The 18,781-nt window shown below is 43.3% G+C and overlaps 1 protein-coding gene across 2 annotated transcripts in view; it reads right to left on the reverse strand.

Moving 5' to 3' along the window:
• The window catches only part of LOC127571474 (C-type lectin domain family 18 member A-like), a 48,560-nt gene that overhangs the window by 13,373 nt on the left and 16,406 nt on the right, over positions 1–18,781 (reverse strand). Inside the window, exons 3-7 of one of the 2 annotated variants that reach the window (XM_052017874.1) lie at positions 10,990–11,229; positions 9,866–9,963; positions 7,474–7,595; positions 2,321–2,428; positions 809–901 (exon numbers count right to left, since the gene is read on the reverse strand). In XM_052017874.1, the coding sequence (XP_051873834.1) occupies positions 809–901; positions 2,321–2,428; positions 7,474–7,595; positions 9,866–9,963; positions 10,990–11,229 (661 nt within the window). The remainder of the gene's footprint in view (positions 1–808; positions 902–2,320; positions 2,429–7,473; positions 7,596–9,865; positions 9,964–10,989; positions 11,230–18,781) is intronic. The other variant, XM_052017883.1, reaches the window with a different exon arrangement.

Raw genomic sequence — 18,781 nt, forward strand, 5'->3', positions numbered from 1 at the left:
ACTTGCAAGGTCTATGAACAGGCACAGTGTCCATGACTTTGGTGGCTTCATGTTGGCAAGTACACCACGAATATCTGCAGCAACACACAAAAAGCTGGAGGAACTCAGTGGGTCAGGTAGCATCTATGGAGGGAAATGCACAGTCGATGTTTTGGGTTGAGACCCTTCATCAGGACTGGTGAATATATAGAACATAGAACATATGAACAGATACAAGTCACCTGATGCTTATTTTAAATAGTGACCTACAGGGATTCTTTTGAGAGTTAATCTTAACTCTACGCAAAAGGTGGATTTCACTGTGTTTTGATGTACATGTGACTAATAAAGATATCTTATCTAAAAACTAACCATAACTCTGAAAGCTAGCCCCTAATCCAAACCCTTAAACACAGCACCACTCTAACTTTTAAGTCCATCGCTTAACATCCCCTAAACACAAGCATCTCACCTCCGAACTCTAATCTTAAAGCCCAAGATTAACCTTAATTATTAATCGTAACATCTAATGCTATCCTGATGCCCTACTTGAATCCGCAGGCATAACCTTAACTCTTAGCCTTGAACCTAAAATAATCCCACTCTCTGGACCATTGCAACCCTTCAGTGTAATCCTAATTCAAACTCTGAAACTAATCCAAACCTAACCTCTGAACATACTGTAGCCCTGGGCTGAACAGCTGAGATGTGTCCAAGCAGAAACCATCCATGAGCACTTGCTGACTGACAGGTGTCTGTTACTGCAAGTCATTCTATGATTATTACTCTCCCTTAGTCTGTAGCTTGCTGTGAACAAGTCAGGACTCACCCCCACACAGCGCGCCACCATATCCCACGTCACAGATGCAGGAGCACTCCTCATCTCTGTACTTGCCGTGAATACACTGCAGGCTGCACCTGACTAGGAGAAAGGACAGGCACCAAAAGTAAGGGGAGAACTGCAGTAGTTCAGTCTGTTTCCACTCACTTATAGAGCAGGTCCCTAAACATTGGCCAAATTCCAATAAAACAAACTCCTTCCCGTCGAGTCTTATTATTTAGAATTCCAATCAACAGACTAAACATCCCTGCTTATATACATGTGGTAGGTAGTACTCGGGAGTCAGGAGACATTAGAATCATGCCCACATCCAGAAATAGAAGGATAATGTCTTGGGGCTTTCTTGAGATGTCAGTGTCACTGGCAATGTCAGTGTTGAGTTTGTATGTTCTCCCCGTGTCTGCGTGGGTTTCCTCCGGGTGCTCTGGTTTCCTCCCACATTCCAAACAAAAAAGACGTACAGGTTAGGAAGTTGTGGGCATGCTATGTTGGTGCCGGAAGTGTGGCGACACTTGCGGGCTGTCCCCAGAACACTCTATGCAAAAGATAAATTTCACTTTGTGTTTCAATGTACATGTGACTAATAAAGAAATCTTATCTCATTTCCCATCACCATTTGCCCCTGAGGTGGTGGTAAACCTCAGTCCTCTGGCAAAGGTGCTTATATAGTATTGCTGGGGAGGGAGTTTCAGGACAATACAATGAAGGAACAGCAATGCATTTCCAGGTGTGGTTGGTGTATGACCTGGAGGGGAACCTGCAGGTGGAGGTGTTCCACACGCCTGCTGCCTTTGCTCTGCTGATGCTCTTTCTCCCCGATGCGTTATTAAACTGAGGCCTCAAAGCCCTCTGGAGTTGGGTGGTAAAAGATCCCCTGGTTTCAACTTGGAACAACAGGGGAGCTAATCCCTGGGGTCCAGCCATATACATTAGTCAACACCAGTAAAACAACTATCGGGTTATTATCATAATGGTGCTTGGAGGATCTAACCCAGTTCAAATTAACTGGTGCGTTTTCTACTCTTTTAACAGTGAAATAAATTATTCATCTAAACAGCTTACCGACATCCTGAGGTTGTGGAACAATGAAAATAAACACATCTCTATTTATTTACCATGACATAGGAGGTCACTGGACCAATCAGGTCCATCCTGGCTTCCAGCAAAGCAATCTCATCAGTCCCATTCTCCTACAACTTATTCTCTGTCACATGCTCGTCAAATTCTTTTGCCACTTACCTATACTCGGTGATTTATATTAGTCAATTAACCTACCAGCACATCCTTAGGATGTGGGAGGAAACTGCAGCGTTCAGGGGAAACCCACATGGTCACAGGGAGAATGTGCAAACTTTCATGCAGATACCATCGGAGGTTAGGATTGAATCCACGCGTCTGGAGCTATGAGGCAGCAGCAACAACTGCTGCACCACCGTGTCAGCCCCTTTTTCCCAAACTGAGGAGAAAATCAGGTCCCTCTTTCCCAATTCCCCAACGTACCTTGGCAATACCTTCCAGTGAATCCTGGTAGACACTCGCATCGACATGAGCTCACGTTCAGCTGGCCTCTATTACTACAGCTCATCCGACATGGGTTCCTTGGCACCTCTGGAAGAGAAGATTGAATTTATTTAGCGCCTATCATAACCCTGTGATATTCCCCAAAACTGTTTCGTCCTCAGCAGAGTCCTTCTTAACTGAAGACACTTGTAATGGAGGAGCAATGGTAGCCAATTTATACCCAGTATGATCCCAAAAACAGCAATGTGTTAATCACCATGTCATCTGTTTGAATGATCTTGGTCGAATTCTCCTGCACCTATCCTTGAATAATGCCGTGAGATTCGTTATCACATGCATCTGAGATGCCTCACCACTGGTGTGGTACTTCTCAGTGGTTGCACCCAATTGCCTCCAGGTCAACGCTGGTTTCCCTATGACCCTACCTTCTGCCTCTACACGAATGTTCCCTGTATTTCCTTTATGTCAGTCATAACATCACTCTCACCAGATTTCAAAGGGGCCATGTTACTTAATGCCCTTCTTTTGTCTAATATAATTCCTAAAAAATGGTGCTGATTTTAACATTCCTTGTAAGTTCCTTTTCATCCTCTCTTGTACACATCTTCCATGTCATTCTTTGTTCTTTGTATCTCCTGTAACTGTACAACACAGGAGGGCCTGTTCTATTTATGCTGTCTCTGTTGTCTCTTGCCTTTTACCTATCCATGGCTGTTCTTTTTGGCAAGTGGAGCTCCTACCCCTCGTTCGTTGTCGGATCAAATGTTCTTTAAAACATACTCTACTGGTCTGGTGTCACTTATCCCATGAGCAGATTTGCTTAATTTACATGGACTGTGTCTGTCATATGGGGTTGTTATCAGTCTTACCCTAACCTCTGATTCGGGTACCTGTTCACCTTTCTTTTATACACCAGGTTGAACACAATCATATTATGATCAGAATTATACAAATTCTCATGCACTATTGGAATATTAATCAAATCAGGTTCACTGCTCATTACCAAATCCAGTATGGCATGCCCATTACCGCGTTTGGTATATTTTGTTACAAAACGCTATCCTATTCTTCAGACTTAAACTAACCCGCTTTTCCCAATCTGTCTCAATGTTAAAATATTCCCCATTAAAACCACTCTACCTTTGCTTGTCTAATCTTTGTATATACGCATGATGCCAGTTTACAACTGCTGATAAGAGACCCAAACTAAACTTTCACAAAAGCTTAATTCAATTTCTATCTCTTTAGTTCTACTCATGATAACTACCTTTGCCTTCTTCCTGCTTGTTAAATCCTCTTGTTATTCAAGGGATAGGACCCTTAATAATTAAAGTCAGGGTCTGACAAGATCACTCTACATTTCTACCATTTCCTCTACCTTTTCTGATACTTAGCTGGGAGATGATAAATGTCCTGGGTTTCAAAATCTACAGAAAAGGTGGAGGAAATGGTAGAGATGTGGAGTAACATTAATTATTAATGGTTACCATGTCAGACTCACCAAGTTCAATATGTGCCTGTAATTACTTCTTCACAGTGTTCAATTCTATTAGCAACTCCTCAGCAAATGAAGCAGCCCATCAATTTTGTGATATTTATTAATGACTTAGATGAGGGGTGGAAGGGTGGGTTAGCAAGTCTGCAGATGACACAAAGATCGGTGGTGTTGTGGATAGTGTGGAGGGCTGTCGAAGCTTACAGAGGGATATTGATAGGATGCAGAGCTGGGCTGACAAGTGGCAGATGGAGTTCAATCCAGAGAAGTGTGAGGCGGTACACTTTGGAAGGACAAACTCCAAGGTGGAATACAAGATAAATGGCAGGATTCTGGGCAGTATAGAGGAGCAGAGGGATCTGGGGGGTTCATATTCACAGCTCACTGAAAGTCGCCTCGCAGGTAGATAGGGTAGTTAAGAAAGCTTATGGGATGTTAGCTTTCATAAGTCATGGGATCGAGTTTAAGAGCCGCAAAGTAATGATGCAGCCTTACAAAACTCTGGTTAGACCACACTTAGAGTACTGTGTCCAGTTCTGGTCGCCTCATTATAGGAAGGATGTGGAGGCGTTGGAAAGGGTGCAGAGGAGATTTACCAGGATGCTGCCTGGTTTAGAGTATGGATTATGAGGAGAGACTAAAGGAGCTAGGGCTTTACTCATTGGAGAGAAGGAGGATGAGGGGAGACATGATAGAGGTACATAAAATATTAAGAGGTATAGATAGAGTGGACAGCCAGCACCTCTTTCCCAGGGCACCAATGCTCAATACAAGAGGGCATGGCTTTAAGGTAATGGGTGGGAAGTTCAAGGGAGACGTCAGAGGGAGGTTTCTCACCCAGAGAGTGGCTGGTGCATGGAATGCGCTGCCTGGGGTGGTGGTGGAGGCTGATACGTTGGTCAAGTTCAAGAGATTGTTAGATAAGCATATGGAGGAAGTTAAGTTAGAGGGATATGTGGGAGGAAGGGGTTAGATAGCCTTAGGAGTGGTTTGAAGGTCGGCATGACATGGTGGGCTGAAGGGCCTGTATTGTGCTGTATTGTTCTATGGTTCTATGGCTACATGGAGCAAGACCTAGACAACATTCACACATGAGCTGACATGTGGTAAGTAATACTCATACCACAAAGTACCAATAATAAACATCTCCAAATGAGAGATTCCAACCATCTACACTTGACGTTTAATGCCATCACCAATGCCAAGTTCCATATTATCAATATCCTATGGGTCACCATTGACCTGAAACTCTACTGGACCAACTCCATAAATACTATGCCTACAAGAGCAAGTCAGAGCCTAGGTATCCCCTGGTGAGTGACTTACCTTCTGACACCCCTTCCACTGTCTAAAAGGCACAAGTTAGGAGTGTGATAGAATATCGTCCACCTGCTTGGACAGCTCTCAAGAAGCTCAACACCATCCTGGACCAAGCAGCTGCTTGACTGACACATACGTATCCAGCACCCATGCATTCATTAACTCTACCAATGGTACACAGTCGCTGCAGTGTGCACTGTCTACAAGATGTAGCAATTCATTCAGACTATTCCATCAGCACTTCCCAAGCCTGCAACCTCTATCAGGAAGGACAAGAGCAGCAGGTGTGTGGGAATACCACCAACTGTAGGTTATCCTCCAAATCATGCATCATCCTGGCTTGGAAATTTATCACCAGTCCTTCACCATCACTGGGTCTAAACCACGGGAACTCCCTCTCCAACAGTACCATGGCAGATGGAATTTAATGCAGAGGCAGATGGAATTTAATGCAGACAAGTGTGAGGTGTTGCATTTTGGAAGGTCAAATCAAGGTACCGCATGCACAGTAAATGGTAGGGCACTGAGGAGTGCGGAGGAACAAAGGGATCTGGGAGTTCAGATACATAATTCCCTGAAAGTAACGTCACAGGTAGACAGGGTTGTAAAGAAGGCTTTTGGCATCCTGGCGTTCATAAATCAAAGTATTGAGTATAGGAGTTGGGATGTTATGGTGAGGTTATATAAGACATTGGTGAGGCCAAATTTGGAGTATTGCGTGCAGTTCTAGTCACCTAACTACAGGAAGGATATCAGTAAGATTGAAAGAGTGCGGAGGAGATTTACTAGAATGTTGCCGGGTCTTCAGGAGTTGAGTTACAGGGAAAGATTGAACAGGTTAGGACTTTATTCCTTGGAGCGTAGAAGAATGAGGGGAGATTTGATAGCGGTTTACAAAATTATGAGGGGTATAGAGTAAATGCAAATAGGCTCCTTCCACTTAGATTAGGAGAGATAAATATGAGAGGACATAGCTTTAGGGTGAAAGGGGAAAGATTTAGGGGGAACATTAGGGGGAACTTCTTCACTCAAGAGAGTGGTGGGAGTGTGGAACGAGCTGCCATCTGACGTGGTAAATGCAGGCTCACCTCTTAAGTTTTAAGAATAAATTGGATAGATACATGGATGGGAGAGGTCTGGAGGATTATGGACTGGGTGCAGGTCAATGGAACTAGCGGAATAAAGTTTCAGCACAGACTAGAAGGGCTGAATGGCCTGTTTTCTGTGCTGTAGTGTTCTATGGTTCTATGGAGTCCCTTCACCAGAAGGACCAGAGTGGTTCAAGTAGGCAGCTCACCACCACCTCTCAAGGGCAATTCTAATGGTTGATAAATGCTGGCCTTGCCAATGATGACCAGGTCTGGAAAATTAATAGGAAGTAAATTTGTTGCTTAAGCTCAGTATGTTTAATCTGTCTGCTTCACCTTTTATTTACAATGCTGTTAATGACAATTCTATCACCATGTTTGGACTACAAGACAAAGTCTGCGCAGAGAGGAAAGACTTATGGTACTTGAGGAATCTAGGATGGTGGGGGGGGGGGGGTGCGGTGGTTGGGTGGAGTTTATGTTAGAGGTGACTGTTAAGGGTATTGAGGCTTGGAAAATTGGGTGATGGATAATCTAATATTATGCTGGCCCTCACCCAATACACTCTTCAACCCAGAGTGCACTTCAAAAACCCCTTGTGGAATATAATATTCCAAAATGTTCTAAGTAATGAACACACTAGTAACATTTGATGGGATGTGTTCAAGCTTAACACTGTTAAACTGGAAATAAAAGTCTGGTGGATAAAGCCTTTAAGTCAGAGGAACCTTGTTTGAAGAATTTTGAAAGGAATGGAAAAGCTGTAAGAAGAGATGCACACTTTAACATCCGAGGGGAGTTGTGTAAAGGCTTTAATCACAAAGAAAGATTAAGACTTATCTACAAATCAGTTATTTGTTGAGAGGAATAAACACTGGGTTCTGTTAAAGGGCCTTGGATCAAAAATATTTGTCTCTGTTTCTCTTTCCACAAATGCTGCCTGACATGCTGAGTGTTTCCAATCTTGACAGATTTTATTTCAAACACTCAAGTGTTTGGGTGACACCCTGTTCAGGATTTAACCTGACATGAAGAGTTTAGTGCCCGCATTGTACATTTATCCTCCAAGTCTCCTTTAATGAACAAGGCTGGCTACAAAGGCCTGTTTGAGAGCAATTCACAGCATCAAATACTTTGGCACATTGCCAGCTACAGGCTATAATAACAAAACTTGTTACAATGAAGTCTGTATTAGACTGTCGACAGTACGACAGGTAACAAGTACTCACCACACAAACCTCCATGGTGATCCCAGGATTTAAAACAGCCTGACATACGGGAAGTGCAGAGGGAGCATGAAGGTCCTTCTTTATATGGAATGATTATTCTCCCATTGATTTCCCAGTTTCCTCTGAAGCAGGAAGAATGACAATAAGAGGAGGCATGGTGGAGTCTAGACCATTATTCCAATCCTATCGACTGATATGAAACTGCAAGCTAGGAACCAGGACACTGTGTGGGATGCAACTGATGTATTGGGGAAATAGCCTGTATATGTATACCAGTAGAGACACAAGAGACTGCAGTTACTGGAATCTGGAGCAACAAACGATCTGCTGGAGGAACTCAGTGGATCGAGCAGCATCCATGGGGGGAGAAAGGAATTGCTGACATTTCGGGTTCTCTGACAAAGGAGGTCACCTGCTCCCCTCCACTACCTGCCTGTCATCTCACACCTCTCCTCAGTCCACCGATCGCCTCGGAATCCTTTCTCAAAACTCCCCTTCTCCTCTTTATACCGGCCATCTCCCCTCTCCACTCTCAGTCCTGATGCAGGGTTTTGACCCGAAACGTCGACAATTCCTTTCCTCCCACAGATGCCGCTCGACCTGCTGAGTTTTTCTAGCAGATTGTTTGTTGCTCTGTTAACCACTGGTCCTATTTACAGTGTGCTATCATTAGAAAGTGGAACAGTACACCACAGCAACGGGCCATTCAGCCCATGATGTCTGTGCCGAACACAATGCCAGAATTATTTAGTCCTCAAAGATGAATTTATGCAGAAGTTACCAAGCCTACTTAAGGCAACAATGACAATGTTGCTCCTTTTTCTCATTGTGCTGATGTGAGCTGCAGTGGGCCTCATTTGGATGTGCACTTGAATCAACACAACGGTTCCCTTATACAATGAGAAGGACTCTAACCTCATAATCTACCTTGTTGTGACCTTGCAGTTTATTGCACTGCACTTCCTCTGTAGCTGTGACACTTTACTCTGTACAGTTATTGTTTTTACCTGTACTACATCAATGTACTCTGTACTAACTCAATGTAACTGCACTGTGTAATGAATTAACCTGTACGAACGGTATGCAAGACAAGTTTTTCACTGTACCTCAGTACAAGTGACAATAGTAAACCAATACTAATACCGGTAAATGGGATTAGTAGAGATGGATACTTGATGGTCAGCATGGATACGGTGGGTTGAAGGGCCTGTTTCTGTGTTGTATGACTCATCACTAGAAAACAAGTTTAGTACTGCCTCCAAACACAGTCTGTGGTAAGACAATGAGAGAAGATCTTCATCCCATTCGCCTGGAATCAAAACACCGCCCTATTGATAAAGGTGAAAGGAAGAAGCGGAAGTGTTCCAAAGGGATATTGACAGGTTAAGTGAGTAGGTGAGGACACGGCAGGTAAAAGGTGGTGTGGAAAAATGTGAGGTTCATCCACTAATTGAACCTCCAAGAACAAAGAACATTACAGCACAGTTCAGGCCCTTCGGCCCACGATGTTGTGCCGACATTTTATCCTGCTCTAAGATCTAGCTAACCCTTCCCTCCCAGAGAAAAGATTTATGAGGATGTTGCCAGGACTACAAGGCCTGAGTTATAGGCAGAGGTTGGCCAGGCTAGGATTTTATTCCTTGGAACGCAGAATGAGGGGTGATCTTATAGAGGATTATAAAATCGTGAGGGGGATAAATCAGGTAACATTCTATTCCCCAGGGTAGGGGAGTCCAAAACTAGGGGGCACAGATTTAGGGGGAAAGATTTAAAAGGAACTTGAGGGGCAACTTTTTCATGCAGAGGGTGGTGGAGTGGTTGAGGCAGGTACAATAATATTATTTAAGAAGCACTTAGATAGGTACATGGAGGGGTGGGGCTTAGAGGGATATGGGCTGAATACAGGAAATTGGGACTAGCTGGGTGAGCTCCATGGTCGGCATGGACTCGATGGGCCAAAGGGCCTGTATCCATGCTGTATTGCTCCATGAACCCTGCAGAATTGGTCCAGAAATTAACAATGGATTTGTCAGGCACTGACACCGGAAGTTCAAGATAAACTTGTCAGGTATTGGTGCACGCTAAGTCTAGGGGAAAATTAATCTGTGCTATAACAAAAAAAAAGCAATGTTCTAAACACTTTTAGTATAAATATACTACAGTAAAATATATTGGAGAAGGTTAAAAGGCTGTTTTTGGCTGATAGCCCAGGATCAACCAATTAACTGCTGAAGAATCCATCCATTTCCACTTGGCTTGAGATGGTGGGAAAACGTAAGGGTGGATGTATCGTGACTAATGGTGGGAAGCCAGAGGCGGTGCTATTGGAGGCAAGATGTCACACTCCTGGGTCCCACTGAAACATGTTATCCCACAGTAAATAGGCTCTTACCCTGGAGAATAGGCACAGACAACAATCACCGTCCATTGCTCATCGTGAACACAAATGTGCTTGCCACATCCCACCTTGCTCGAAGTGGCCCAGACCAGCTGTGAAATAAAGACCAGAAGGTTAGGGGTCTCTCAACCTCATTCCTCTCACTTGCTGAAAACCAACTGCAACTGAGGTTGAAGCAAGGTGCTTGGCAAAGCAAAGGGGGCAGGGTTTGGCACCAGGCAAGGTAGAGGGCAGGATTCGGCAGAGGGGAGGATAGGCAGTAGCACAGTGCAACAAGCAGCACAGGACAGGACATCATCCAAGAGCGGAGACAATTAGGCAACTCTATACATTCCAGTCAATGCGACAAAGAGCAGAGATTTCCAAAATCCACCAATGAAAGCACACGATAGACACAGTTAAGTGTCCAACATGCAGACTGCGGCCCAGACACTTAATCCTTCTGCACTGTACGATTCCAGTAGATACACCACCTAAAAGTTTCCAGAAGCACCGCATTACTCTATCTGTATGCTCTATGGGCTGTTCCCGGGGACACATACTAAGACAAACATCAATTACAGCTGGAAGATCATCAACTGGGACAAATTTTGAGGGGCTAGTCCCCATGTAGCAGCCAATCTAACCCTTCACAGAAGCATCTTTTTAAGGAGGTACCAAGAGTGATGTTGACATATTGTAAGACAGTTTTGGTTTTGCCCAAAATTTGTCGGTCTTCCAGCGTAAGATGTCTGTCAGGGAATGCTGCCGACTGGCACCTTCCAGGGTGCAGGAGTAGCTGCCGAGGGACGCTCTGGAGTTTGGTGCAGCCACCGCAAAGGCTCTATGGGGAAGGAGCACAGTCCAGTGTCCTGCCGCACTGGACACTGAGGGGCTGGTCCCCATGTAACAGCCTCGTTAACCGTTCACGGAAGCATCTTTTTAAGGAGACACCAAGTGATGTTGACACATTGTCAGAAAATGTGTTGGACTGATGGTACAACGATCATAGAGAAAGATGTGTACTGATTGTATTACCTGTATATATTATGAATGAAATATATTTTTGGAAAAATGAATTATAACAGTGCTCTCCTGCATCTAGACTATGTAAATAGAGACAGTTTCTAGGCACCCACCTGTGTATAATGCTGACAAGAGGCATTGTACTTGCACTGCCCTGTGTGGTAGTGGTAATTCTGAGCCTCTCTGAACCACAGGTCGATGACATTTGAGACAGATACTCCAGCATCCACAGTGGTGTGATAATTCCAGCCAATCTCTTCCTCCTCTGCCACCTGAATCTGCTGGTCCTGCTGACTCCTCTGGCAACTGCTCGCCCTCATCTGTGCCAGTCGGGCAAGCTTCTCACTCCACTCCTGCAGGAGAGAGCAGGCGAAAGTTAGGAGGTGGCAGAATAACCAGTGATTCCTGCCCCTATGTTAATGTCTTCAGTCTTTTGGATTAGTTGTTAAATGCAGGCCCTGTTTGCCCTTTCAGGTGATCCCGTGGCACTATTTAGTTAGCAGGCAGTCTCTCGGATGCCCAGGTTAATAGCTATCAAATAATGTCAGTTAAACAAATTACCTATTTGTCAGATTGCTATCTGAGAGTAAGGGTTACTCGTCATGCAAGTACAGTCACTGTTTATTGAAGGTTAGAGTCACTCACTGTAACAACAGTCACTGTTTATTGAAGGTTAGCATTACTCATTATGTAACTCTACAATCACAATTTACAGAGAGTAAGTGTTACTCATTGTATAACTCTATAGTCAGTTTATCGAGAGTAAGGTTTAGTCCATGTAAGTACCATCAATGTTTATTGAAGCTAAGCGTAACAACAGTCACTAATTATTGAGAGTAAGCGTTAGTCCCTGTGCAAGTTCTGTCACTGTGTACAGAGGTAAGGATTAGTCACTGTATAACAACTCAGGTTCTTTATTGTCCACTAACTGCAGGAATGGCTACATTACAAAATACTTAATTATCTGCCAAGTTCTCTGGGACACCCAGAGACTGTGAAATTTGAATGATAACAAAATTTCCTTCTATCTTGATCCTCCAGAGTTTCTACACAGCTTGATATCCACAATCAGTGTGAGAGTTATTTCTCCAGCACTCTAATGAATTCCTCTTCATTCAACAAATAATGGCAGAGAGCCTGCAGTCAGCAGAAGAGAACTAGTTCTCTCATTAGCGCAGGCTTTTCTACTGCATGCACGTGCATGTGTGTATATACAGAAAAAGCAACAGTGTGACCCTTCACCCAAAATCTTCACTGGGTTACCAATTCCCCCTTGGTCAATCAAACAGATTGTACTCCATCAGCCACCACTGTACTCCCAACCAACATGTACTGAAATTAATGAGACCAAAACTCAGGAAGGAGACATGACACACTTCTGATACTTTAGGACTAGATTCATAGTTATACAGCATGGAAATCCTCTGCCCCAACTCGTCCATGCTGAGCAGATGCCTATATAAACTAATCCCATTTGCCTGTGTTTGATCCATACCCCTCTAAACCTTTCCTATCCATGTACCCGTCCAAGTAGCTTTTAAATGTAGTAATTGTACCCGCCTTGACCACCTCCTCTGGCAGCTTGTTCCATATACTCACCACCTTGTTTAGTGCTTCCAATCAAAGATGAATTTCTACCTAGTTGAAGCTTAAATGGAAAATGTATATTACAATATCTAATTCAATGTCAAACTGTGCAGAACGTGGCATAAGTGGACTAAGGCATTAAGAGACAAAGTAATAAAAGAATCAGAATGTTTTTAAAATTATAATTAAAGTCTGAAGAAATGCATCTCCAGATTTTTTGAGAGTTTGCTTGGCAGCGATTAAAATTTATAAAGAACTAACATTTTGTTTACACCCTTGCTGTCCTAAACTCTCCCTGGCATCATTTCTGGACAGAGGGTGAGTGCCACAGCTTGAATCAAGAGTCAATCCGTAAGGTGCTGATGAGGCAAAGCTTGTGGAGAAACAGGGGCCATCAGAATGGAATGTCCACGTGTGCTTAATTGCTCATGAAGGGTTGCCAGAAGTTGCAGTCTGATTTATTCCTTAATTGCAGTGAGTGCTGTAATTAAGGAGTAAACCACTGCTAATTCTGTTGCAAAATCTGGACTGACGTATGTATATAGTAGTATCCCTGTTTTACTGAACAGACTAAGAGTTAATCACCGTTACTGCACAATCACAATTTATTCATGGTAAGAGTTACTGTTTAAATACACAAAAACTGCATATTTACTAAGTCACTTAATCCGTTACTGTGAAGTTAAAATTTATTCAGGATACGAGTTCTTCAGTTTAAATTTGAAGTTACGGGCAGTCCCTGGTTTATGTAAGGATTCTATTCCCAAGAACTGTCCATAAGCTGATTACTCTGTAAATCAGAAATGTCAGTTTTCTATAGTAACCCACATCGTATTGCTCTACATACATTTGCTGTAATTCTTTCATCAAATATTTCCCCCACGACACTACCCTTAATTAAGCTAATGGAATGTAAACTGTATCCAGTCATTAATGAACAGCACAAAGCATTTTATTATTACTATCTTGAAATGTCCTTTAAAAATATATGGGAGAATTTGTGTAAGGTCGCATTTCCATAAGTCAAGTCATCCGTAACCTAGGGAGCACCTGTACTCAGAGTAGATAATTCACTGTATAATTTTACACCCTCTGTAAAGGTAAGAATTATTGTGTAAATGTACACAGTCACTGTTTCAGGATAACCATTATTTACTTTGTAACTGCACGATTACAATTTATTCACTGTGCAACCGCACAGCTATTTTTGTTTTTAGGGGTAAAGGTTATTCACTATGTAACTCCACAGTCACTGTTTATTGAGGACCAGGGTTACTGCATTGATTCATACAGCATAGAAACAGGCCCTTCAACCATCATGAAGTCTGTGCCCACCATGAAGCACCATTTTTTCCCCCCCTTTTGCATCTTCACAAAAACTGCCCCTATCCCCATTCTCCTGCCACCCACCTACACTTAGGGGCAACTGACAGTGGCCAATTAACCTACCAATTAGCACATCTTTGCCGTTTGACAGCAGACCAGAGTACCCGGGGGAAATCCGCCTGGTCATACAGAGAAACACCTGTCCTGATTAAACACTATTTAATCAATGTAAGGATTACTGCAGAACTGTATAGACAAGATTTGATGTAAGTAAGGGTTACTATAGAACTGTATAGACACTATTCAATGAAGGTAAGGGTTACTGTGGAACTACAGTCACTTTATTATGCTCATTCACATGCACTCCTATCCTTTGTTTTGTGTTTTTGTACAATGTCTGCTCGCCTGCTTGTTATCTGTGCGCATCCTTTCAGTCCACATTGCCCATCTGTGTGTCATTGTTTACATTTTATGTTCCAGACTGCATTGTCTATGTGGGAGTCCTCGTTTTGTGAGTCATCCAGTGTTTGATCAACTTCAGTGTGTGTCACTCCGTATTCAACACACTGTGTATCACTGCACTTCCTGTCCTCTCTACTACCTTGTACATTGCACACATAAGCCTGTGCAAACACTTCAGCTTGTGTGGTACCCTGTATCCCATATATTCCCTCCCTGGTATTAACCAGGAACAATGCACTCCACCTTGTATGGAACGCGTACATGACACTTTTGCCACTGATTACCATCAGCTTGACTTGTTGATCCTGAACAAGCATTTGACTTTATTTGAAGAAAATTAACATTTTAACCAGGTCCATTAACAAATCCTGATCGCTGTATTTTAACTAAATGAGCAACCAGATCACTGGATGTGCAAAATCCACTCTATATTCCAGCTGATACTGGCACGAGGGAACCCCAGTTGAGATTAAGACTGACGTTCTGGGTATGTGAAAGTAGAACTATTGAAGCTGAGAGGCAGGAGTAACTGTGCAATATCTCCGCACTCCCAACCCACGACCACAAACTCAACGTTAAGTGGAAGCCAAGAGCTCTATTTTCAACAAGTGTGTTTGTGAGAATCAGTGCCTCTTGAAGATCAAGGTTGACCCACACTTTTGACAGAGGGACCACTTCAGTTCAGTCTTTATTTGGGGTGGACTTGATACAACAAAGGTCCGTCATGTCTTGAAAATCATTGGGGAAAGAGTTAATTGCATGTATGGTGGGGGTATCTCTGCAGGATGCCCCCTCCTTCTGCTGTTCATGGCTTTGAGATGTTCACTATATGAGTGGAGCGTACAGTGTCTTACAAATCCAAGGATTATGTTCTGAGATGATGGAGGCAGCAGCAATATAAAGGCAGCACCTTGGGTACCATCTGTGAGGAGCTTGCATGTTCTCCCTGTGACTGTGTGGGTTTCTGCTGGATGTTCTGGTCTTTCCTCTCACAGCCCAAACATATAGTGTTAAATGACCACTGTAAATTGCCCCTAAGTGTACACAAGTGGCAAAGGAATCAAAGGGAAGTTGATGGGCACAAGGGAGAGAATAAGTTGCAGAGGTGCAAGGAAATAAGTAGAGGAGAAATGGAAATTAGGATTGCTAATAGAGTCATGGAGCAATACAGCACGGATACAGGCCCTTTGCATCAACATGGATTGGATGGGCTGAATAGCCTTGTTCTATGTCCTAATAAGTAAGTAAAGAGGAAAACCAATCCTTTATTTCTTCTAAAGGCTTTGCGTTTACAAGGTGCCTTGTACAATCTCAGTACGTCCCAAAGTCCAATGGATGCTCTACACCTGCCCCTACTAACCGCAGGGGCCACCACTGCATCCCCATTATGATGGCAGTGCTCAAAGCCAAGCAGCTGGCAACTTAACCTGTCCTCATGTGCCCAGAGCTGGAGATCAGAGGTGGCTGGATGGAAAAGGGAAGCCTTGAACCAAAGCTTAAAATGAATACAAAAGTTATCCACCCCAATAGATAAGGTAATAAAATGTATTTATTGTACAGCATTTTTCTTGAACTGTGTTATTGAATCAATGCTAGCCACTACACAGAAGAGCTCTCAAGCAGCATCAAGCGATTTTTAGCGTCCCCCTGAGAGGGGAAAGGATACCTTGGTATACTGTCCAGGCCTGAATGGTGGCTCCTTTGGCACTGCTGTGGTCCTTCAGCTTTGCACTCAGACAGACTGGATATTATGCTCAGGAGTGGGACTTGAACCTTCAACCTTCTGATCCCGAGGTGAAATGTGTGACCTTCACATTCTGTAACCCTTCAGCATTCTCACACTGAAGCTGCAGCATCTACCTATTCTGTTTGGCCTTATGCCATCTGGACATCAAAGAATGTGGTCAATTCAATTCTCCTCTTCTGAGTCTGTGTTGACTGTTTCATAGGTTATAATCAAACCATTTCATCGGTGCCATTATTTTACTTATTATACCCTATGACAGCTGGCTCATAACTGCCTCTGCCTAATTTATTCCTTTCTCTGAAAAGAGCCTCTTCTGTATTTACTGGTACTTGGCCAACATTCACCAACTCCTTCACAATGACCACATGCACCTTCTAGTCCTCACTGCTTGCTTCTCATTGTGCTCGGCCCATGGGGAGTGGGGGAGGGGAGTGGGGGAGGGGTGTGTGGTCTACTAATAGCATCACCGGACTTCCAGCTCATTTATGCAAAGCAGTTAGTTATGAGAGAACTTTTTCCTCTTTTGTGCATATTATTTGTGACTTTCTCAGTCATTACTTAAAAGAAGGAATTATTTAGTGTAACTATATTCTGCTTACCTCATTTGCAGATCTGAGATTATCTCTTAGGCACTCTGCTTTCTTTCTGACCTTGTTGGGTCTTAAAAGGGCTTAGTGACATTGCCTGCTCTTGAAGAGAGCAAAGTCAACCCTGATCTGCACAAACATATAAATGAGCAAGTGATTGATCTATAGAAGATTCTCACCAGCAGAAGCTGAAAGTATTGATTCAATTAAATATCATTCAAATAGATTTCTTTCAGAATAAAATACCTTGGGATACAAAATGTGATGCGTGCTAAGTGTAGGAAGTGTAAGCTTTTCACTAATTGTGACACACCTATGTCATGTCTAACTGACAGAGAATGAATGCAATGACCCAAAGGCTCCACCACTGGTGTATCAGATGATCATGAGGTGGTAACAGGCCAACTAGGTGGCCACTAGCTTTTATCATTTAGCAATAACACTGAAAGAACTTCTTACTGTTACGATTTGGCTTTGCGCTCTTTTGCATGTCTTTCTTTGCCTCCTGACCATCCTTTTGACATGTTCATTCATCCCAATGGATCACCACAGACTCACCTCTTCATGACGTGTTGTTCTAATCCTTCCTTAAGGTAATAATTAATTTTGGGCCACACTCAGATCATTTACAGGTGCTAATCCCAGGTGTGTACTTATGCTGTGTGCTCAGTATTATGCCCTTTTGGGATCTGCTTGTGCCCTCAACTGCACCGTGAACGAATATACCCTTGCAACAGCTTAAGCTCTTTCCTATTTCCATGAAGACCTGGATTTTCAATTACACCTTGCACTCATGGCAGGTCTCAATGCCAGTAAAGTTGCAAAAGGCACCGAATAAAGAACTGATCAATGTTAAAGACCCTGTGTGGGAACTTCCTCAGAAATGTTGTCACCCCGTTGCCATATCTCCAGCTACAATGGGGTTTCTCCTGCACTGCCCAGAACAGTTGGACAAAGATTCCCAAGCCTTATCTTTGCTAAATAAAATAAGGAACGATTAATTTCGGTTCATCTTGCAGCTTTGTTTGGGGAAGGGTATGACCATACTGCAAGGCTTGTCCACAGTTAGTCCACTTCGTATCAGAGGAAGCCAAGTATCCCAATAGCCTTTTCACTTTGAATATATATCATCTCTTATATCACTGACTGACAGCTCTCCCCCACCCACTCCTCATCCCCAAACAGCCAATGAATGCGCATGGGATTGTTACCAGGTTACGGCCATGCTTTGTGACAAGCATCAGCTTTGAAGACCGTCTTCCAACTAAACCTTTCTGTGTCAAGGAAGGAAGCAAGCACTTGGCTCAAAGGGCTCATTCAGATTCCTCAGATCTAACGGGTACAGTGAATCTGGCATCAACACAATGTGTAATGACTGAAAGCTTGTGTTCTCATTTGGCCTCCGGTTTGCTTGCCAGTAACAGTGCAGTACAGTGAATGGATTTACATGGGTCGCGCTGCTTCATGCGTGCACCAGAGAGTTCTGACAGTTTTGGATAAACAACTAGCAACTTGTAATCGCAATGAGTCCTTACAGAGGTATATAAAATCATGAGGGGCATCGATAAGGTGAATGGTTGCAGACTTTTTCCCAGGGTAGAGGAGTCTAAAACTAGACGGCACAGGTTTAAGATGAGAGGGGAAAGATTTAAAAGGGACTTGAGAGGCAACTTTATCTCGCAGAGGGTGGTGGGTATATGGAACGAGCTGCCAGAGGAAATGGTAGAGGTGGGTACAATTACAACATTTAGAAGACATTTAGACTGATACATGGATAGGAAAGGTTTAGCGGGTATGAGCCAAACGTGGGCAAATGGGACTAGCTCAGGTAGACAACTTGGTCGGCATTGACGAGCTGGGCCTAAGGGCCTGTTTCTGTGTTGTATAGTTCTATGACTCCCAGTCCAAACTCCATTGATCCCAAACACAATCCTGTTGCTTTACACACTAATTCAAACCAATGATCTGCTCTACTAGCTGCAATGTACTCTGTAAAATGTTTACCCTATTTATAAAATGATTATGTAGTACAGTGCAAACCCAACCCAGCAAACTGTCCTAGTTTACAAACCTTAACCCAACTATATCACTGTACACTCTGTGACCACAAATACTGCAATACGTATTTTGCAGCACAGATTTGTATGCAATAACCAAAACCTAGAGCTGAGCCTTAAACTGTAGAATTCTGCTTTC

Source organism: Pristis pectinata, chromosome 1 (assembly GCF_009764475.1).
Source record: "Pristis pectinata isolate sPriPec2 chromosome 1, sPriPec2.1.pri, whole genome shotgun sequence".
NCBI classification, from domain to species: domain Eukaryota; kingdom Metazoa; phylum Chordata; class Chondrichthyes; order Rhinopristiformes; family Pristidae; genus Pristis; species Pristis pectinata.